This window comes from Hippoglossus stenolepis, chromosome 13 (genome assembly GCF_022539355.2).
Source record: "Hippoglossus stenolepis isolate QCI-W04-F060 chromosome 13, HSTE1.2, whole genome shotgun sequence".
NCBI classification, from domain to species: Eukaryota; Metazoa; Chordata; class Actinopteri; order Pleuronectiformes; family Pleuronectidae; genus Hippoglossus; species Hippoglossus stenolepis.
In genome coordinates, this window is record NC_061495.1 from 22043100 (window position 1) to 22067195 (window position 24096).

Here is a 24096-nt window from a genome sequence, read left to right on the forward strand (position 1 = left end):
CCCACATAAAGGACCAGATCCACTTTCTTTAACATTGTGAGATAGAGCGTTAACCTTGGCAGAGGTAAACGCTCCCCAAGCACCCTTCTAGTGTTATCTAATTCCATAGACACTCAACAACTGAGCTGAGACATCGTAATCTTGCTGTTTGATATAACTTCAGACTTTACTAAATGGAAAGATTTAGTCTGTCCTGGGGCATTTTTTAGTTTCTGACTCTGGGAGAGTGGGAAAAACAGTAATTACTGCATCTCTTTATACCAAACCAAAGACATTAAAGCTACTTTCAGTGATTTTCTTCTGACAACTAATGTAAAATTGCTTTAAAAAATATTAATATATTTTTTCTTACCTCAGTTTACAGAGCCTCCCTTGAAACAGTTTGGAGCCTCCCTGGGGAGCCCCGCCTCCCTCTTTAAAAACCTCTGATCTGCAGTAAACAATTAGTGTAAATTATAAAACTGCGTCTGAAACCAGTCTAGTGTTACTAGCGTAGAAGCACGGCCTCCATCCGACCCTGTGGTATCCTGTGAAGCCACCGTGCTCTGCATCAGCTGAACTGTGACACCAAAGATGTGACGTTTGATGGACAGGGAGAGAGACGCAACATGATTCCCAGTCCTCGTGACATAAAGGCACAAAACACAGAGTGTTCCGTTTTGACACTGTGGAGACAGTACTCATCAGTTAGCTGTCACAACTTTCCCAGATACTTTGTCCTTTTCAAGGTTAATGTACCGCTCATGTCATTACGGAGGAGAGCCATCTTTTTGCTGTGTGGTTCTAACATTTCTGTCTCACCCTCAGCAGCAGTGATGCCTCAGCTTGACCTCAATTAAAGAATCTATTAGAGATGTAAATAACTGTAAGCCTCACAACCTAATGTGAATAATCAATCAAAAAGCGGAGAGGGATTTCCTCTAAGGCAGAGTAAACACAAAATCCACATAATGAATATTGAGTGAGGATGGAAATAAGATGGAGTCTTCATCTGATTTTATCGTACACACTGTTTGAAAGTAAATTATGCGCAGAAAATGAGTCGGAAAGAGTCAGAAATTCAAATTAGAGAGGCTCATGGTTTGTTTTGGGGACGCTGAAGGTTTTAATTTCACAGACTGGGCGTAGAGAAGGGAGTAAATCTAATGAATGGAAACTGCTCAAGTACTTTTATTCGTTTTTTTCCAGTGATGCAGATCTGCAGAGATCTGTGAAATGTCACCAGCAACACAAATGGTTCAGCCAAGAACACACAACGTCTCACTGAGTCGTTAATGAACTTGGCCAAATGCTGAGCTGTGCAGTAAATATGACACAAATGGGTCAGAGCGACGGCAAAACAACATGATACATCAAACCACTTAACATATAATTATTTATTTTTGTAAAAATAAAACATCAGACCTACTTTTTCAAGTCAGTTTCCTGTTCTCATTACATATGGTGCTTTATTTGACCATGAACTGTGTTTAAATGCATTTAAAAATATTTAGTTTTGTGTTTGTATCTTCTTGAACATAGCACTATGGTCCTGCTTCATCCATAGACTGTATATGAAGATGGACAACTGTTCCCCATATGTGAAGCATGGTCGCTGGCTGCAGTATAGGTCATAAACCCTCCACTCCATGTTAGCGGATGGGACATGGACCAAAATAAAAAGTCAAACTGCATGTCAAAGAAATGTTTGTCAAAGATGGCTTCTGTCATTTTAGGTAGTTCTTATCAAACGTGATGCGACGAGTGTTCTTGTTTTTTCGATAATCTGTGTTATTAGTTATTTGATGCTGTGAAAATGGGGGAAAAGTCCAGACAGCTGAGACTGACTCACGTTCAGGAAAGCGCATGCATTCGTGGGACCTCGCTACCACTGCTCCGTCCCCCAATTGCTACTGAGCAAACCACCTGGAAATAACGTCTTCGCTGTGAGGGTGCAGCGTTTGTATCCACGATATTTGTGCTTCATTACTGACGGTGGGAGGAAGTGGACACGTGTTGTCCATCTTCATATACAGTCGATGGTGTCATCCGAAATAATGCAATGAAAAAGGTTTCTTTAATTTTGAATATTGCAGACAGCTGAATATTGTATATCTGTCAACTAACTGTATGTGATCTTATATTCTATGAATTATTATATTATATTCACTTGAGAACAAAGTCCTGCTCTTACTTTCTGAATAAACGAGCTAGCTCAAAACCCTCGCTACTTTCCGTTGCAACAACCCCAAAGCCCTAAGGGACCTGCGTAAAGCGGACAAACTGACATCAATGCCATCTATACTACTTAAATACTCAAGTGCCTCCCTATTTCTCAAACTCAGACCAAAATAAAACTAGATCAAACTACACAGGTGGGACATTTTTGCTTCAATGATCTCAAAGTAGGCTAAACAAGAGCCTCTCTTGGGATTTTGAGGTATGTTCTCGTTAATTCAAAAGACAGAGCACTTCTTTTTTCTAGTGAATGCAATATGCTTATGTAGTATTCAGAGCGCAGAAAATATATGAATGTGAAAGATGTGGGCAGATTGCTAACTATGTATTTTTTTCGTGAAGGGAATTACAAACTAATTGTCTTTAGAGGACACACCTTCTTCTGTATTTAGAGTAAAAGGTGTGAATAGTGGGTTAGGGTAAACATTAACACACCTTTTAGTGGTGGAGAAGGTGTTGATACTGGCGGTTGCCAGATGGGAAATGTTAAAGTATCGTACCAGAAGCTTAAAATTAAGATTTTTTGAGTAAAATTATCATACGTGATCAGAGTAGGGATGGGGCTCTTAATACCGACGTTTCGAAGCTTTGTCGAGATTCCAAAGTGATTTAGGGGCAAGGCACAAGGCTCTTGTTTTGAAAAATGAGACAGGAAGGACTTATGTTAAGTTCACAAGTCACGACGTAATGGTCACGTTCATCATCACAAGCATGATTGGCTGAAAAGACATCACGTGAGAAGAGATGTGTAAACAAAATGATCATGTTATCGTACATCCTGCACTCTTGATTTCACAGAGGGCAAAATGATCGTACAGATAACGCTGTGTGGATAAGATCACCAACAGTGAAATATTTAAAGAGGGAATTTATGGGTGGCTTTATGTTAACAGATTGAACTTTGTCTTCCAGAAGAGAAGGTGTGGACGGTGGTGGCCCACAACATTTCAGCTCCAGTCACAGTCCAGAGCTCCTCTCCTCAGAAACCTCACGTCACGACCTTCAACTACAGCGCGTCGGCCGAACAACTGCGCGCCATCGTGTCAGGGTCGGAGCAGTGCCAACAGGAAATGGTTTACAACTGCAAGAAGTCCCGACTCTTTAATACTAAAGGTACATTGTGTTGTTGTATGTTTTGTTTAACTTATTCTCCTCTGTTTCAATTGCTGTTCTTTTAATTTACGTTTTTTTTTTCATTCTGTTAAGCATTTTCTAACTTAGTTAAAGAAAGCACTTTACAAATTACCCATATTTTTCATCAAAACCTTCCTTTGGTCATAGCAATCTTGAAGTAAACAAGACAAATATGGCAGCGGTGTCACAAAGTAATCTGCCAGGAGTGTGAATGTTTGATTGACTGCATATGATAATTGAATCTGCAGTATAGGTCATAAACTCTTCCTCCTCAATGTTAGTGGATGGGAAATGGGCCGAACTAAAACGTCAGGGTGCACCTCAAGTAAGCTTTTTCAGAGATGGTTTCTTTTTCTATTTCTGTTTCATTTCCCCAGTAAATTTGCTTTTTATTGGTTATTTGATGCTGTGAAAATGGGGTGAAAAGTCACGACTGACAGCTGAGCCTGACGTGTGACTGGTCAAGTGTGTGTATTGGTGGGACTTCACTACCACAGCTCCACACACTCCATGATTACTGCTGAAGAAACTGTCTCCAAAAGACGCCCCCAGCGCAAGATGGCAGCGCTCGTGTCCAAGATATTTTGGTCCATGTCGTCCATCTTTATTCACAGCCTATGGTTTGGCCACCCAAGTGCCAGATGCCGTCAGTGTGTGATTGGGCAGAAGTTGAGCAATCAACCCTTTCATCAAGCCTTCTGCGTTGCCATCATTCATTATTCATTCATATAAATGAGGAGACTGCTACACTCGGTCTGGACATGGCCTTATTATGGAAGTTGTGAGTTTGCCGTTACTTTACTTTGTTGCGTCAGGGGAGTGTTTGTTGTGACAGTGTGAGTTGAAAATCAGGCTGTTTTTGTTCTGTTACGTTGGGAGCCGCTGCCCCAACAGTACCCCACACACACACACACACCCCCTCGCCTCACTCGCCTTTTTGTGTTTTCACAATAAGTGGTGAGGCGGTCTCCAATCTTTTTTGTGTGCATTCATCTTGAACTGCTCTTGCACCTATGCCGTCCCAAACATCCAAACATTTGCTCTTAAATCATGAAACATTCATGATGTCCCAGTTTCCGCCTCCTCCCTTGGTGCCACGCGTGTGCAAACAAACACGTTCATTATCACACTAGACTTCAAAGAGAGACAGAAAACAAGCTATTTTATGGCTGCATGACGACTTTCAGAGGGAGACTGATTTTTTTTTTTTTTCATGGGTACCTTTGTTGTCTGAGAACAGACAGAAAGAAATGGTCAAATGTTTCCTTGCACATCATCGTGCTGCATGTGCACAAAACAACATCCCCTTTGACAACAAACCCGCAGAACAGCACGTTCAAATTAATTATTGGACAAAATTGCACTTGCCAAATGTTAATTTACAGGAAAGCAGTAGCTGTTCAAAGCAGCCGGCTCTGGGTTTGCAGATGCAGACATGTGCCGAGAGAAGCTCAAGTGCACTTCCATCTATGGAGCTCAGCTGCTCAACGTGTCTCCACTCATCTCACATGTCAATCTCTACTGTTCTCTTTAAAAAAACAGATGTTCACTCACTTAATGTGCTTGTAGTTATGGGTTCAGCTCTCACCTGATTTGCATTCTTAAACACACCCTGATAAATTTGCTCAGAATTGGGTGTGTGGCTTCTAACGCAGCAGCGATTTAATGACTGCTCCTCTCGGTGTCCTAGTCTCCAGTCTTGTTATTTCCACAGTTTTATTTTTATCCAGCAGTACATGTTGTTTTTTTTAGGCATTTGTTTCATGTGTCTACATGAAGCATGCTGTTTCTGTATGAAGCCACGACGCAACTTGGCATTTGGAAAACCTTCATTAGAATCTGCAACACGCTCATCGCCGTCCGCCTGACCGGCTCCGGTTGGTCGTGGTTTATAGAAAATGGCACCAGCGGAACCAGAGAGAGATCATTTTTATGCTTATGTTTCACTGTTGTCAAAGATCTTTGCTGGAGATGAGGAGCAGTGGAAGAATGATGATGTTGGCCTACCAGCCACTCGCTGTTAAGATGTATCTTATATTTACTGGGGGGAAAAAATCACTTTGCTCAAATGCCTGCTGCACACAGGATGATTATCATATCTGAACTGATTTTACAATAGTGGGAGATGACAGATGTGAAGGACTCTTAATCTTTTAATCTTGAGAACGCTCACACTAGACGCAAAACCACACATTTGGAATTTAAACAAACGATTTCTGAGCAGTGATTCCAGAGACCCACAGAAACTCACGTGATCAAACGTGACTTCAGAGTAAAAACAACAGGGAGGTGGACAGCCAGCCTCGTCCACTTGTTGTGTAATGTTTAGCACAACAGAACACTATACTATATAAAAGTGTTTTTTACCATGTAGGCAACCATGTTTCGGTTCTTAGCACAAGTACGCAAGTGATGCCTCCCAGTCAGTCTGTTCTCATTGGCTACTGTGGGTTTCTGCTCACAACACGAGTCAGTCAGATTTGAAATTGGCAAGGAAATTGGCGAAGAAATCGTCAAGGCACCGATTCAGTTCAGTAAGATTAAATCTGTAAAACCCTCACACTACAGGATCATTTGACCAGATAATCTGTTCTGTTCAGTCTCAAATCGGCAACATCCCTGTGATTGTCAGGAGGCCTGAAAACAGTCCCAAAATTGTTCCGATAATCCTCTCGTGAGCAGTGGGCATTAGTCTTTGGCTGAGACTGATGCGCTTCCGATTTTTGATGCCAAGTATTTCTTGGAGTCTAAATGCTCTTATTGCCAATTACTCCGAACAAAAGCGTCTAAAATAGATGTCATCTTATGTATCAGCTGAAAGTATTTTTATGTTTCATTACCATCTTTCATGCTCCTGTAATTCCCAACTCCTTCGTTTCGCAGCCGCTCTCAGGGCTTTGTGTGCAGCGCTTGTAAAAATAAATAAAGAGCAGGGAGAGGGATGCATTTGCTTTCTCGTCGTGTGTAACTCCTGTCCATATCCATCCAATTTAAGGGAGAGAGTGAGACTGACCTCTACTTCAGGGGCTATTGATTGTTGCCTTTTCTTATTTGTGTACCTGTTCGGTGACTGGATGGCGGTTTAAAAACAGGCAGCAGAACAGAGGGGATGTGGTTTGTCTGCAGTGATGGGGATCGAGGGTAAAGACAATAAGGCGAGTGTTATTTTCAACCTTTGTAATGCCAACGACATCCGGCCTCCCCCCGCTTGTGCAGCCTGCGTTTCATCCTCCCTCTTCATTATTGCCAACATTTATTTGATGACGCCGTTAAGCAGCCGTGTGGACTATTGTGTTATCTGATGAGCTGATGAGACGTTGCATTGTTCCCTACCTCCGCCCGATTCTGTGACTTAGACTAATAGGACATGTGTATCCATACATAAAAACGTTGCCTAATGCAGCTCTAATGTACGAGTGGGAAGAAAAGCAGCATCGCATGTGACACTTAATTGTATATTCTGACATGCAGCTTAATGGGCTTTTCTCTGCCGCTGGGCTCATCTCTGATGCAGGGTCACGCTGTGTGACAGATGACTGAAGCCGGACCACTTAACCTCATAGTGGAGGTAATGAATTGTGCAGTTATGGCTTTGCTGTAGCCTCATTGACACTCACAGGAGTGTTATCATGAAATGCGAGCGGGGAATCAAAACAAACACATTTATGCAATGAAGAAAATTGCCTATTCGGTTAAAGTTCAACGTGCATAATTCATGAGGAGACGGGTCCATTTAAATGATTTATCAGAAATTAACAGCTCCGAAACCAAATCTCCTCTGTGAGTTATTATTTTCTTCTTCTGTTGTTCACTCCTTTCTCTCCGTCTTCGACTTTTTTTTATCCCTCGTTATGTTTAATTATATTTACTGTGAAATGTCAACCTTGGTTTAAGTTTGACAAATGATTTCTATATAAGCCATTGACTTTTATTGTGTTTATTTTTTGATCGTGAATATGATTTAGAGTCTGAACGATAACAAATTTTGGACTCCAATGTCAATACTGATATAAGTGAGTGAAAATGTCCAATATTGATATATATATAGAGATATATCTCTATATCTCTATATACTGCTACGATGACGCTTAAAACCGAAAACATATAATTGAGGCTTGTTATTTTACAACCATAAAACAAAAACAAAAAAATATATAGAACGTTGCACATTGTTTGTTCCTTCAAATAAACGCTGATAGTGATATGTCTGTAAAAGGCTTATATCGGCCGTTTATTATCGGCCAACTGATGAATCAGTCAGGTTCTTACATAAATAGCCATGTATAGTTTTTATATTACATATTGTTGTATTTTTAGAAGCATATACTTCCTGTTTTTGTCTTTCCTGCATCTTTCTTGATTAATACTTGATCTGTTGACTTGTGACCCAAAACATTTTAATCATGTAAAGCGTTTGGCTTTGTTTTACTTTGTATTTCTTTGACTCCACATTCACTGTTTTTATTTGCTTTTGTCACATGTTGCGTAAGCCTCTTGGCACAGCTGCTACTGGAAGAACAGGATTTTCTCAATGTCTTATCTAAAAAAATGTAGTTTGCTTCCATATATTTCTTCCTCTTGGATTTTAGGATAAAGCCAGTGAAGCAAAATAATGAAATCCTCCAAAAATAGACCATGACCTTGACCTACTTGAGCTAGAGCAGTGGCACTGGCAGGCATCAGGCCGTGGCAGCGGCGACTGACTGTTGGGACTGGTGTATTGTTACAGATGGAAGTCCGCTGTCCTGGTGGCTGGACCGCGAAGGAGAAAAGAGGAGTTACTGGGGAGGCTTCCTGCCCGGGGTCCAGCAGTGCTCCTGCAGCCTGGAGGAGAACTGCATCGACATGAACTTCTTTTGCAACTGTGACGCCGATACAGATGCATGGTACGTGGTGCAGACACTCCATATTTGACATTTCTAACCCAAAGATTTGGTGTCCATCCTTTTTTTTGTACCATATTTATATCAAAAGAGGTGTTCCTATCATTTTGTCCACCCTCCACTTACATCAGCTTATAAATAAGAGAGACAGCACAGTACAATTCAAGAGCACCATAAACTACAGCCTAACGATGATCATAAAGTTGAATCAGCACCTCTCTAAAACAGGCTCAACACAAACTGAAAATTATAACCTCCATGAAAGAGGATTTACTGTCAGACCGTTATATTAGACTGCTTTAGTGTACCTAATAACCTGAATGTATATCTAATTCACACTTATCTCAATATAAGGTCCTAATTGTGAATTAACACACTTGAATAAAGTAAAAAGACTTAAGACAATGAGGCCCTTAATGTCCAAAGCTCTTGAATCTCGTGGCCTTTACAAGGTGACGTCTCTGTCTACGTGACATTTTCCTGCTGTATTCTTACATGGGCTCACTCTGACATTTTCTGGATATTTTACTAGGGGGCTGCAGGAAATGTTCTGGAAAATGTCTTGAGAATCTGACTCAGGAAATTGTAAATAAATAATTATGATAAAAGAAAATAAAGATACAAAAAAAGATTTTTTCAAAGTTGTTCTCCAGCATTTCTACGGAGTGACTACAGCGAACAACTAGTTTATGAGTTTTTAGTCAAATCATTCATTAGGCATTCGCTAAATAGAGACTTGCATAGAGTAAATATTCCTAAATGAGTAAAACCACTCACAGATCCCCAGGAGCCGCTCAGACTCTGTGTAGTGTTTTTTCCCCTGCACCTATCAGCGTCCACAGAGAGCTCACACTGTTTCCTTCAAAATTAAATAAATGTTTATTCATGTGATTTTCCTCATTCCAATGTTTAGAGCTCATTTTCTGTTTTGGGATGTGTGAGAACAGTTTCACAGACCAGTGTCTTATTAATTACAGCTCGCACGTAATATTACAATTATGATCAAGCTAATCATAATTTCTAAAGGGGCTGAATGGAGAAACAAAGGCTGCATTAGAGTTTCTGGTTTATTAGACGCCCTGGATCTTTGCATTCTGTGTGTTAATCCACTCCAAAGCTTCTCCGGATTCGGCTCAGTTTGCATATTTCCAGCGGCAGTTGTCTGCATTGTGATAGATTGCTCCCATTTTAATGTGTTTACTCTGCGTTCTGTGCTAATGCAGAGGAATGGATGCCTCTATCTGGACCCCCATAAAGGCATCCAGCCCTCCAGGGCTCTGCACAGCTATTTATTTGTTTCCTTTTTTTTTTTGTCTGTCACAGGGCTAATGACACGGGAATCCTCTCCTATAAAGACCACCTACCAGTCAGCCAGATAGTAATCGGAGACACCAACAGAACAGGCTCGAAAGCCATCTACCACATCGGCCCTCTGCGTTGTTATGGAGACAGTAGGTGATCACCTCAGTGTTGACGCTGCTGTGCTAGATTTGGTTGCAGATGGAGGCTTAGGGCCGATCACAGACAAACCACATTTAGATGATGTCTTTATGCCTCGTGCCTTTTTCCGGTTTATCTTTGGGTAGAGAGTTAAAGCTCATCTGTTGTGTTCAGTCATCAGTGGGTCTGTCTGTCTTGTCCACAATGGAGGGGGTTGGGGGGTCGGGGGGTTGGCAGAGCTGGATGGCAGCACCGGAACACGAGAGATGGTCGATATTTATTGCTTCGTGTCCCACGGTGAGCCGCGGACACGGGGCGGGGAATTTTTAGTTGCTCATCTGCAGTCAAATGTAGTTCAGACCCCATGACTCTACTTTAAATTCAAGTGGAGATAACACAGTTTCCTAACGACTCCATGTATGTCAGGCTGAATAATGGATGAAAGACACAGTGTGAAATTATGGAGAAGACATCTACGTCATTTCCAGCAACGATTTATGAAATCTTTTTCTTCCTTCAGCCTTATGTGACTTTCTTCGCATAATCTAAACTATTATATTATATTATATATTGGTGAATAAAAGAGAAGAAAATTGTATGTAATGTAAGTAATTGTATAGCAAACAATTTTCCCTGAAGTGTAAGTGGTGTAGATAATGTGGATTTCATTTCTAGTAACGCTGCAGAACTAGAGTCTGCGTCATTACCTTGAAATCATCCTTGGTTTCTTTAATAAGACATTTTCAGACACAGTAATTTTATATGAGAAACTGATTTACTTTAATGGTGTTTTTGATGTTATCATTTAACCCTGGTCGCGCAACATCCTGCAGCAATGAGTTCTCCAAACAAAAGATATTGAATTTTTATTTTGTGTTTTATGTCCTCTAATAAAACGGCTCATTGAAAAAGTGGCGTATGGTAGAAATCATCATATTAGAATCAAAGAGTGTTTTGCCACAGAAGCAACTGAACTGGCTGCTGGGTCAAATATTTAAACCCAAGAACCTGGATTTGGTTTTATCTCTGGTAACAAAATAAACAGCTGTGTTGGCTCTTTGCTCCCCTGTTTATCATAGACTGTATATAACGATGCAAAAGTGAAGCCAAATCATCTGAAACCTGGTGGCTGGCTGGAATATAGGTTATAAACCCCGCCTCCTCCATGTTTGCAGATGGGACATGGACCAAATTAAAAAATCAAACATGTTTCATGTTCATGTTTCTGATAAATTTGGTTTTAATTCGTTATTTGATGATATAAAAAACAGGGTGAAACTGACATGCAATTGGTTGAGCATGTGCATGGGCAGGACTGTGATATCGAGCCTCTAGCTGTGAGGCTCCATTCCTGAGCAACAAAGGATCCAATAGGTGGATCCAACCTCTCCTAGGATGCTCACCTGTGACGTAGCTAACCAGCTTCCTTTGTGGGGCGGCTGAGCTGCAGCAGCTTAAAGTAGCTAACGATGTGTAAGGATAAGTTAGAGACCAAAATGGAAAAGCTGAGCCAAGATGGAAACTGTCTGGTCTAAAGCTGTGGTTCATAGACGTCCTGCGAAGGAGGCAACCTGGGGGACACGGCTGCTTTCTCCAAGTACAAGATGACGGCAGCTGTATCTTGGATATTTTGGCTTCATAATTGGGAGAAAGTGCAGGCACGTTGTCCTTCTTTATTTATAGTCTATGGTTTTGATATGCTGATTTTGAACACATTTTCAATTAATATAAATCTGACACAATAAACAACATTTAAAAATTGATTTTCAAGAAAATGGCACAATACATGTGGGAGTGTGCTACTGTGTTTGAACTCTGCTGAGATTCTGTATCTGCTGACAGAGTCGCAGCGTTTTCTCAAACCTTTCTTTAAATCACGTCAGGAGCTTCTTCCTGTATTTCTTTATTCTTTTTTTCCCCATTCAACTCCTGAGCTCGTGTCAAGATCTTTGACAGGACATGAGCTCGGCGCATCAGAGCCTGCAGCTCACCTGTCTGCGTGTCAGCAGCTGCTCGCAGGATTCTTCACAATAAAATGATGCCTGGCATTAACGAACAAATCACTTTGACAAGCTGCGGCTGATTTACCTTATAAATCACGTTCATGTCTTAATGACCGACGTGCATGAATAACTCTGCCCTGCATCAGAAGCTACAGGAAGGCATTAAGTAGTAAATATTTCCCCCACTACTTTCAAAGAAGATAAATCTTTGGATTGATTCCAGAACACTTTTTATATATATATATATATATACTGAGCTCAGCTGTTTATTCACGCTGGGAGGAAGAGTGGCCCCATATGTTTCACACTGACATTTCACACACATGTTTCACACATTTGCAGAAATTCCACACACATGGCATGCTTGCATAGATCCAATGGGAAACAATAAGTGGAATTCAAACGTCAAGATCGTTTGAGATTGGTAAAATATTGGTGGAGACAAAATGGCAACACGCAGGCTAAGAATGATTAAAACTATCATCTATTTCGATGCTTTGCTGACAATGGACGTCTTGCAGTTCCCTGGGTAACAGCTGTGCTTGGGCCTGGAGACAGATGGACGGGTGGACTAAGTGTGAGAATGTTTTACACCAGAGATCACAGCTTTCTACCAGACATCAACATGGGAAGAATTGGTGGCAGATCTGATTTCAGTACATCCCTTCTCTTTTGCATTTCATTATTACCACCGCCAAGAGGTGTGTGCGCCGCTGTCCATGAGACTTGGTGGAAGAATGGAACACGGAGCAAGAAAGAATTCATTATATTTTTGATTGGTTCCAGAGAAAGAAGCAGATCCAGGAATTGTTTTTTGGTGAATTGATGTGTTCTTTTTTCTTAGATGTTCACCAATTTCTCAGGGAAAGATTTGTGGATCTTGATGGAAAAAAAAAAAAATCTGGCATATTTAGGAAACTGATATCTATGAGTGTGGTTTGATTGACTTGATTAACATCTGCTCTGTTTTACTGTTAGCAGGATTACTCAAAAACCACTGAACCAATCTCCATGAAATTGTGTGGCAGGGTTTTGTATGACCCAAGTACGAACCCAATAAATATTAGATCAGATCCACAGTGAGGATCATATCCAGGAATTGTTTTTCCACTTTCTTTAACATTGCAAGACAGGGTGTTAACCTTGATGCAGGTATGCGCTCGCTGAGAGCCATTCTTGTGTTGTCTGGTTCCAAAGACTCTCAAAATAGAGATAGCGTTATATTCTGAGTTTGACTTAACTCAAGACTTAACTAAATGGAAAAATGAAGTCCGTCCTGAGGTGTTATTTAGTTTTTGACTCTTGGAAAGTGGGGAAGCTGTAATTACTCCACGTCTTTTACCAAACCCCACACATTTAGGCTACTTTGAATGATTGGATCCTGGAATTTCTTAACTTCAACATTGTGAGATGATGTTTTGGGGACATTTGGAAAAGGGGGTTTTAGGAGACTGACATCTATAAGTGTGTGCAATTTGGTGTAAATTTAAGGGGACCATTGGCGGAGACATGTGCTCTGCTGAATGACGTTCTAATTGCAATTAGAGTGTCACTCACTAGAGAATTTTCACAGAATGTTCCTACCTGCACTTTACTTTCAGATTTTTACTCCTTCTACAACTCCCCTCTTTATTTTCTGTCTCTCTGTCAGAGTCCATATGGAATGCAGCGTCTTTCTACCAGGAGTCGTCGTACCTCTACTTCCCCACCCTGCAGGCAGAGCTCTCCTCTGATATCTCCTTTCACTTCAAGACCAGCGCTCCTTCAGGAGTGTTTCTGGAGAACCTGGGCCTCAAAGACTTCATCAGAGTGGAGCTCAGCTGTGAGTCAACATACAGACCTGCATAACAGAAGTGCACAAAGTACACAGAGTACATGACAAGGGCACGCACGCAGACTGGAAAAGAGTTACCATACTTAACAACAGCCACAAAAGCTGTCAGTGATATTTCTTTTGCCTTCCTCACTTGGAAATACTAGTCGTACTGTAGTTGACAGTTTAATTTCCCCATGAAGCCGGCTGTCAGGTCCGCCCGGCATGATGTAATCCTAATGACACAGTCAACAGCAATGTCATGCTGCCAAAGGAGACGTTAAAAGCATCTCCTTGCTACACATTTAGTGGAGCTGAAATCCATAATGATTACAGCAGATGACATAATAGACATGTGCTGTGGATTTACTGTAACAAGGAAATAAAAGGCTGCAGATATATTTAGATTTTTTGAAGGAACAAAAAAAAAGGTGCTCGTTTACATGAGAACCAATTAAGGAATGCACTGTAGTCTTTTAGGATTGTTTGTACTTGGACCAAACAGCATATTTAATAAGCACAGAGTACATTTGCACTGACAGCAGAGGTAGCTCCAGCAGCACCGCTTTAGTTTATTTATTGCAGTCGTTAAAAAGATGCGAAATTGTTGATTACAGTGCGTTTTCTACACAAACCTCGGGGAGGAGTTCTCAGGATATTTGTAGCCGTTATGTATTACTGCAGCATCAGAGGCATTGTGAAATATTGACAAGCTGTCAGCTGAGCCCCCTCATAAATCTATTCAGGTCATCAAGTTTTCCCAGCAGCATTGTATCACATTGCATCAGAAAGGGAGGACAGAGGAGACCATGAAAAAACCCAATATCACATTTGTGTGTGTGTGTGTGTGTGTGTGCAGCTCCCTCGGTGGTGACGTTCTCTTTTGATGTGGGAAATGGTCCGGCGGTCCTGTCCGTGAAGTCCCACCTGCCCCTGAATGACAGGCAGTGGCACTACGTGAGGGCAGAGCGCAACGTGCGGGAGGCCTCGCTGCAGGTCGACCAGCTCCCCCTCCGCTTCCTGGAGGCTCCGGCTGACGGGCACCTGCGCTTACGGCTCAGCAGCCAGCTCTTCATAGGTAGGCTCGTCATTAAGCTCCATATACTGTTCCTGTATAGGGGAGGAGGAGTGCTGTTCACTTGTTAGCAAAATAACCAGAATGCGTCCTCACTGGCCAGGCATTTCTGGAGGGTCAAATCTGCCTGAGTTGAATCAAAAATGTCATAGTTATGGTTAAGGTGTTCTGCAGAACCTTTCTATGGGAGGTGTTTGTGTGTCTTCAGGAGCCACGGGAGAAACGGTGCTCTCTCAGGGGCCGTGCCGCTGTTGAAAGAAAACAAATCTCCTCCAGCCTCCCCCGGAAACAGGGATTTATTTATTTTTGCCCATTTTGAGGCCAGTGCAGAAAACTTTTTTTAACATTCACATTGATTTGGATCATGTCTCTGGCCTCCTGATGAATTTTAGTCTCAACCATGGAATGTATAGAAAAACGTACTTCGACTCCGGGTCCAGAGAGTGAAGCTAATGCGGAAGTGCCTTAAACCTGTATTCTTTCTAATGACCAGCAGAGGATGAATCCACCTAGTCTAGTCCGCTAGTTTCTATGGAAAATGACTTCCCACTTGATTTATAACATTTCAAGTCTTATTTAATACAGCACGATGTTCATTTTGTAAAATACGGTCCATTTAAAGTCAAATAGATGATAAAGCAGTTTGCTTTGGGGCGTGAATACCATGTGATTGACAGTAATAGGTGTGCGTGCATTGTACTGGAGAGCTCAGTCAGGCTCCACCCCCTGCTCCTCCAAACATAGTTACTTCTGGTTTAAAAAAAATCAAGATGGCGCTGGAAAAAATTTCGAGGCTTCAAAATGCAAGCTCACAAAGCAATGGGTGACGTCACGGTCGGTTTACACTTTACACTAACTCCCGCTGGAGCAACAATGACTCTATAGCTGCTGAATTTTCCACTGTATTCACATCCCAGCTGCTTGGTGCTGAGCAGGGGAAAAGTTTGATTAATGAGAGCAACTTGGAACCCAAACAGTGGATTTGTGATCAATTTGAACCAAAGCAATGAGCTGAAGTTCAGTAAAACACTCACTTCTCTGTTGGTTCATCACCTGGACTGACACCTTTCACATCACACAATCCTTTGTTATAAAATGTTAATCATTCGTTACTTTTTTATAACATGTTAATATTCATGAATGCAGCTTCAATGAAAAGTTTCAGATTTTTCTGAAGTGAGTCTTAATACAACACTCTCATGTCATGATTGCTTTAATTTTTGAAGAAGTGATAGACATAAAAAGTGAGTGGAGGTATTTTTGGAAGCAGCTGCTTCTGGAAGGAAAAGTCCTGCTAGTTTTCCCACAGACAAAGTTATGTGGCTTATAGTTAGAGCACTTCTTCTGTTGGATTGGCCTCATTCCCCTGAACTAAATCATCAGTCCAATGATTAACAACTGCGTTACCAACCGTCTGTTTCTTAAACGATAAAAACATCTGGTTAATCAGGTAAATGGTGGGTGGAAGATCGAGATAAAACAATTAAGAAGTCTGAAAAAACAATTAGTTCACGTTTCAGTTGTGGGTGAAGACAGGCCTCCCCTCCATCCATAAAGTGGCTCCGGATCTTAGGTAATGTAGTATTTAGACCCATTCTGGGCCAATGTAATTGAAACAACATGATTTGTCTGCGATAATCAATACTGGCGGCTTTCACACAAACCCTGGTCTTCAAGTGTTTCCATTGTAATACACCTAGACTGTATGGACGACATTACAGCTACAATAAATAGATAAGTGGAACATTTTAATAAATATAGTAGAATAAAAACAAATTCGACATTATAGTATAAATGAGGGTAGTAAAATGTAATATAGTTATTAAAAAATATTGAGTCTGCATTAAATAGAATGGGGGGTACAGTAAAGCTAAAGGCTTCATCCCTCTGTTTTGGAAAATAAATTTCCCTCTGGTTTCCTTTTCTGTTTCACACCAGGTCAGAGAAACCCACTCCAGTTGTTTAATTAAAAAAAAAAAAGATACTGACATCTCATAATAACATTGCATTTGTCCCCTGTCCCCTCTAATGTAGTCGGACTACGGAGGTCACCCCTCATAGCGCATGTGGAGATAATTACAGCGAACAATAACTCTTTAAATGTCCTCTGATTATTGCATTTATATAGATTTACAAAGCGATCCTATAGGCTGCTACGAAGAACTCATTTATTTTATTGTTTTTTCATTATTACTCTGGTCAAGGAGCGAGGCTGCTCTCTTTCTCGTGTCACATTTCTCCAGCAGCCTTTTCCCCCGCTGACATTTTAATGTGTCTCCTTAATAATGCACCAACCCTCTGGAAGCGACACAGACAACAGAAAAAATACTTTTCTCTCTATTTTAGGCCCGAGTTCATGCACTTAACGGATCATTTGGTTTAAGAATGAATATATCAGAGGAATTAAATGACAACTAAAAGCAACAATCCTCTGTGGATCGCAGAAAAACATGTCATCTGGTGAAGATTAAATGGGAAACGGTGTCATTTCATGAAAGAACTTTTTTATCTGGATTCTGGAAGAAAATAACGATGAACATGTGATTATGTCCCTTGCAAAGACCTGCTCTGCCATTTGAGAACTGATTGCTAGTTCGGATATTTGCTGCTCATTTTAGTGAAATAAGAACTTGGAATATAACAAAGGCTACAGCTGTAAAAAAAATTCTAATAAATTGACTCTCAATGCAAGTGGGACACAAATAAAACCTGATCAGTGAAAGGAAATTAACCAAAAAGGAGAATGTGATTTTTACATAATGTGGAGGCTAAATATTTTAACTCAGAGAAAAGGCACCGGAAATATGTTGATGGAGGAACAAAGCCTGGAACTGAAAGGAACCCATACAATTTAGATGCAAATGTGGTTTCAGGGGCAGATCAAGGATTTTTCCCAATGTTGTAACATCACAAAATATGGCAATTTTTCAACGTTGTCGTTATTTTTCAGGGTATAATGCGCAAATCCTAATTTAATATGTTGATATGAGTGTGTACAATTTGGTACAGGTTCATATTTTCAGATCTCTTAAATGTATTTGTTATTGTTGTTAAACTGTAGCAGTTCTAGTTTCATGTTTTGTTTTGCCATATCATACTGTGTTGAGGTTATTTCTCTCGAGCAGTTTGACGGTTAAAGAGTGAAAATATTCACTGCATTGCTTTTCATGGTCACAGTTGCTTTTTTTGACATTTTCCCCAGTTTCTTAGTGAATAATTCATGGATCTTAATGGAAGAAATCAGGCACATTTAGGGGACTGATATCTGTGAGTGTGTGCAATTTGGTGCAGCTTGATTGAACATGAGGGGACTGTTGGTGGAGGTGTGCGCTCTACTGAGTGCCTCTCTAGTTATTACTGCAAAACTCTATTATACACAGAATTTCTGCAGAACTGTACGTGCCATCGCAGGGCTGTCCATTACTTCCTTTAAATTCTCCCTCTTGATTTCTGTGTCATTTCCCTGTAATTACTCTAAAAGGGGACTGGAACCCCTGAGCCTCGTCCCTTCGGTCTTTCAGGTTTGAGGTTTTTATAGCGTCTGTCGGCTAAAACAAGCAAAGGCGACACGGGAAGTTTCCGATGAGAAACGGCAGCTTGTGGCATTAATAACACAAGCCCACGCTACACAAAGCCAGCGCTGGTAGGGAGTGAGAAATGACCTGTGTGACCGTTAACAGGAAGCACGGGTAAATAGCAGGAAAGACACCCTCACACTATATAATACAGATAACAGCTCGTATGATATCCTGCCTTCTCCCAATAGACCAGCCTCTCCTGCTATATATTACTACATATAACATGTGTATATGGAATAAAAAACACATATGTACACTAGACACATGCCAGCTCCCTGCAGTGTGCACACTCAAAGCTTCACGCCACATGAAAGAATAGATGATTTAACAAGTATGGTTTGTCAGCCCAAGGGAATCATGGGAGGTGGCTGTTCCCACCTGTTTTATTTTTGTCTTTCAGATAAATTATGAGCATAACAATCTGCTGCAGTGTGTCACACCTCTGTGTGTCACACCTCTGTGAGACACACTGTGCACAAGCAGCTGTCGCCAACATCTTTAACAGTTGTTTTCTAGATATTTTGGATCGTCTTATACCACGGGACAACACGTGTTCTAATTGATATGTAAAACAACAACTGATGAACCTACAAGATTTCATTCTTTCAGATCGTATTCGTCTCATGGAACTGAATCAAAATTACACACATGTCGGAGGGAGGATCAGGGAATGTCCACTGCAATGAAATTATGTCTCACACCTTTATTCTATGATATTAGCAGACATTTTAGAAAACAGACAATTACAGTATTAATTTGATTGTTTCGTTGGTTTGGAGGATGTGGATTATTTGAATGTTTATTAATTTAGAATGTTCATGAAACTTTATTTTTGGATTTGTTGCAAACACAAATTAAAAAACATCTGGATGGATGGAAAAGTTTATTTACGCTGAGGGCTGGAGTGCAACTTTTATTTGACCAAAAAATCGATTAATTGTTTTATTTAATGAATACATTTGTTATTTGTTATTGTATTCCCTTAGTTAGCTACTCAGGCTGTTGGGCCTGTTGATAAAGTTGTCAAAATACATGTATCGGACTGCGTTGGTGTTGTTAAGTGGGATTGTGCAGGGTGTTGTGTTGATGTTTGTGTTTATGAAACGATACAGGATTTAACAAGTATCTTCTGTCAGCCTCGGGGGATCATGGGTGGAGACTTTTCCCACCTGTTATTTTTTCTTTCAGAAATAGGCAAACAATGTGATGCACTTTCTCACACCTCTACGAAACACGCTGTACACAAGCAGCTGTTGCCAGAGTCCCAAACATTTGTTTTCTATGTGCATCTCACAGAGATGTCTCATCGAACGCTGTCTCATCCATTACGTTGTATATTTAGTCATAATGAGGTTTCATATGCTTAAGTGCCTACAGGGTCGCACAAGATGCACGCTGGAATTAAGTAACTGCTTGTCGTAAATCCTCGTCAACCCTAAAGGGAGCCATGATTATAAAGCCATTACAGATGGTTCTCAGCGGAGCAAGCGGACATCAGATGTGATGTAACGCCCAGTGTCTCCCCAGGGGGAACGGCGTCCCTGCAGAGAGGCTTCCTGGGCTGCATCAGGACGCTGACGGTCAACGGCGTGAGCTTCGACCTGGAGGAGAGGGCCAGGATGACGCCCGGGGTGAGCTCCGGCTGTCCCGGCTACTGCAGCGGCTCCAGCAGCCTGTGCCACAACAGAGGGAGGTGCATCGAGAAGAGCAACGGCTACATCTGCGACTGCTCGCTGTCCGCCTACGGGGGAACCACCTGTAACCAAGGTGAGTCCCGCCCTTCGCCGGTTTAAATTAAACAAAAGCAGCAGGCGTCATGTAATTCTTTTAATAGATAAATTTTGATTACAACGAAACAAAGAATCGATCACTGCCGAGGTTATTCCATTAGAGTGCTCCAATAAAAGTGCGAGTAATGCAAGACACAATTAATACTTGTCCTGATGCCAGACTCCAGGAACATTTAAAATGCATTAGACCAAATTATCTGCTGCAGTGTGTGAGCCAAGAACAGAACTGATCAGACACTGAAACCCAGCGCAAATACAAGAGCAGTTGGCCAAGCAAACAGCCACATGGATTCTGGTGGAGAGGAAGAGTCCGAAGATGAAGAGTGGGGCTGCAAATGTGGTAGCCACACTGTTTACTCTGTTTATTTCTGCTCTGTTTGTTTAGTATGAAGGAGGCAGAATGCAGCTAATCTGACTTCTGTTATTTCTGGATCTTATCACAGTTGGACGTGTTACTGTGGTTAAAGGTTTCACCAGTTTTCAGGTTAGAGACTAGACCCATATCGATTTTTTGGGGCCAACACAGATGCCAAAATTAAAGAGCAAAACATTTCCGAAAACGTTTTATCAACCAATGTATATATAAAGATATTAGATAATAAGACAATGATTGCTAAGATGTTGTCCTTATGACTGAAAGATGGATGACGTGTCAGATTCCCAAAAGTGGAGAACTATCTTGATCGCCCCCTGGTGGCTGGCAGTAGTTTAGTCATTCTCCATGTTAGAAGATGAACCAAGAAGTAAGTTTAAGTGTTCATGTTTCTGATAAGTTTGGTTTTTATTAGGTATTAGAGGATATAAAAACCCAGCGCGTGTATCAGCTAGACCTCGATTGCGTGGCCCCACTAGCAGCACACGTATCCTGGATATTTTTATCTTAATTTTTGTGCAAAAGTAGAATGTCGTCGATCTTTATTTGCAGTCTATGCGGATGACAAATAAATGTAATCAATGCTTCATATTTTACAGTTAAATCGCAAACTGTATCATGAATAACATATATAAAAAAAAACTAAAATATAGAACATGAATTAAGAAAATATTTGTTTTGTGTAAAATATAAAAATGAATGCACGTATAAGATTCCACATTGTAGACTCTCTCTTGTCTCTCTGATGGTAAAAGGAAGTTGTTAAGCGAATGCCGTCAGCTGTGTGATCGTATGGTGGCAGATTTTGTATTTTGAAAACAAAAGCTGCGTCACTTGTTTTTTTATCCTGTTCCATACTTTACTTATATTTTTTCCCACCTTGTGTTTCTGCATGTCCATGTTTTATGTTGATTTGAGTCTGTTTCTTTGTTCGTTCCCTCGGTGGGAAAGCGTGTTGTGTGACAGCTGTCGACTGAATAGAACCAAACCGAGGCTATTCTACATTTTTTCCTCTTTTATTTATTTAGTGTATAAGCCAGACACTTGTGTTAAAACAAGCCGTCCGGCTGTGATACAGGGCTGAGCTGAAGTAGGCTGGAGATTATCTGCTTCAGTGGAAGTGCTAGCACCTTCTACTGAGACATTGTGAATGTGCTGCCCAGACGTGTGAAGAGAGACGGTGGTGTAATGGCGTCTTAGTATGAAGGCAACCATCCCCTCCACCCTCCATTAACCCCAGGAAATACAAATTTAATTTGAAAGTTAAGAAAAGAGTGTTTTCACACATCAAAACCCAGAGCAGTTTGGTTGTGAAGGGACTTGAACTCCCAGCATCTGTTGAGGTAACAGAGGTGTGGATGCTTCCACGGCACTTGGGAATCATCGCTGTGTTGAAGTAGGGTTCTTGTCGTCGTCTCCTTGTGGAGAAGCTTCACCCGCCTGAGACTGTCAGCTGCTTTTAGAGGTGGTTAAAGTCACTTGTAACTCGTGTTTTAAATATAACCATATTATTGCATACACTGCAAAAATGAAAAGGTTTAGAAAACGCAAAATTTCAAGGCAACTCACTGCCCAAGATTTTGAGGCCGACTCAATTTCTTACAGTTCTGCCAACTTATTGTTTTTTGTTCCAATCATTTATCTTTCATCATAAAAATGGAAGTTGAGTTGCTAATATTAATAATTGTGGTGTCACAGTTGACTGGGGGGGGGGGGATTTAACCTGTTTATATCATAAAGTTTAAAGCTCCCACAAACTGGAATAAACTGCCCTGATTAAGTCTTCTCATTACTTTAAATCATATATTTTTATTTATCTTCAAACAACCGGTTAACAACCCACTACTTCTATACTGGGTCTTAAGATATCAGGACAAATGTATTCCTAATGTGCAGGTGCATGTTCATAAATGATGATTTATCTCAAGCAGTTTATCCTAGGAATTAACATTTATGTATTTATATGTAGACGTGAAATTTGTAACAATGAAGATAATTGAATATAAATCATTCATGTTGTGCTTTTCTAGTCGTATTGACCCCTTTTAAGTACAAGGAACATTCATCCATTAACATGCAGAGGGGCAATTAAGGGTTCAGTGTCTTGCTCAAAGCCCCTCGGGCATGCAGAGTGGAGGAGCGTGGGATTGAACCACTGGCCATCTAGTTAGTGGATGCCCCGCTTTACCTCCTCACCCACAGCCACCAGAATGACTTACATGCATTTTACAAAAACACTCACCTTCAGGAGGTCACATGAACCTTAAAGAGAGAGGCTCCCTATCGCTGGATATTTCTAAGAAGGTGTATTTTCAGTCCTTCTGCTACTTCTCTGAAGAATTTCATGGGTTTGGCCACATTTCAATAAAGCCAGTGGTTGTGTTTAATGCTAATATCAAAAATATTCATTAATGCATTTTAAATGAACCCACAGACTTCATGTTATCTCTCCCCATGAGGCAAACTACATTTTCAACCTCCTCAGTGATAAGCGTTGTGCGGATTGTTCTGTGTATCCATCCATATATTTTCTGCCACTTATCCGAGGTCGGGTTGTGGTGGCAGGGTGTTCCAGACATCCCTCTCCTTGGAAACCGGGGGATCCTGAGGCGTATACAGACCAGATGGGATGTATAATCCCTCCAGCGAGTTCTGGGTGTAACCTGGGGTCTCCTCCCAGTTGGAGGCGCATGGAAAACCTCCAAAGGAAGTAGCCCAGGAGGCAACGTAATCAGATGCCCAAACAACCTTCCGACGTGGAGGAGCTCCCCCCGGGTGTAAGAGCTCCTCATCCTATCTCAACCCAGAGACCCTTCGGAGGAAACTAATTTTGGCTGCGTATATCTGCGATCTCTTGGTCACTGCCCACAGCTCATGACCATCGCTGTTCCATCTAATACTTTCATATTAAGAGGTGTAATGGAAATTGGATCCTCTGTGGACTGTGAGCTTGGCTTTATCTCTTAATCTTGTTTCAAAAACAGTCGCTTCCTGAACTGAAACCGTTATTTTTTCCTCCCCTCTCTTGTGTTCCTGTGTGTGCGCAGAGGTGTCGGTGTCCTTTGACAGAGAGTCCTCGGTGACCTACACCTTCCAGGAGCCGTTCTCGGTGATGCAGAACAGGAGTTCGCAGGCCACCAGCGTTTCCACGGAGAGCAGCAGCCGGGCCAGAGAGGACGTGGCCTTCAGCTTCGTCACGTCCCAGAGGCCAGCCATGCTGCTGACTGTCAGCACCTTCAGTCATCAGTACATCGCTGTCATCCTGGCAAAAAACGGTACATACGGATTTTACATTTATACGATAAAAACACACTAATCTTTAATGGTAAATACATTCAACTATTTATAGATTTCAAAACTTAAATCACCAACTGTTAGCAAACACCTCCTCCGCCTGGTTGCACACGTGGCAGCGGAACACTTCCACCGTGAAGTGGTTGTGTTAAACATTTATATGCACATTTCATATGAACACATCAGTTATGTAACCACAGGCCTTTGAAGCCATTTCAGACTCACTCAGATAAAATGCCACATCATTACACAGTGGCAGTTATTGGGAAGGAAAACAAAGCGTTTGACATGTGAAGCTCCCTGTGATGCCCTCAGGTCTGCAGCCCTCCGTCGAAATGACAGCGATGTGCTCCAAAATGTTTTATTTGCTTTATTATAAAGGTTTGGATCCGGTGAGCAGTGGTGGAATAAGCTTAGTGGCAACTCAGTGAATTTGATTTGAAATTAAAATGTTATTTGGATTATTTTTTTTTTGCTGTTAGTGGAATTAATTCAA

General features: G+C 41.2%; 1 protein-coding gene across 1 annotated transcript in view; it reads left to right on the forward strand.

The window, feature by feature from the left end:
- Positions 1 to 24096, forward strand: part of LOC118120519 (contactin-associated protein-like 5) — a 95998-nt gene that overhangs the window by 59132 nt on the left and 12770 nt on the right. The window contains exons 13-19 of the mRNA XM_035175552.2: positions 3130 to 3330; positions 8081 to 8237; positions 9558 to 9685; positions 13329 to 13499; positions 14350 to 14568; positions 19671 to 19910; positions 23354 to 23581. Coding sequence (XP_035031443.2) covers positions 3130 to 3330; positions 8081 to 8237; positions 9558 to 9685; positions 13329 to 13499; positions 14350 to 14568; positions 19671 to 19910; positions 23354 to 23581 — 1344 coding nt within the window. The remainder of the gene's footprint in view (positions 1 to 3129; positions 3331 to 8080; positions 8238 to 9557; positions 9686 to 13328; positions 13500 to 14349; positions 14569 to 19670; positions 19911 to 23353; positions 23582 to 24096) is intronic.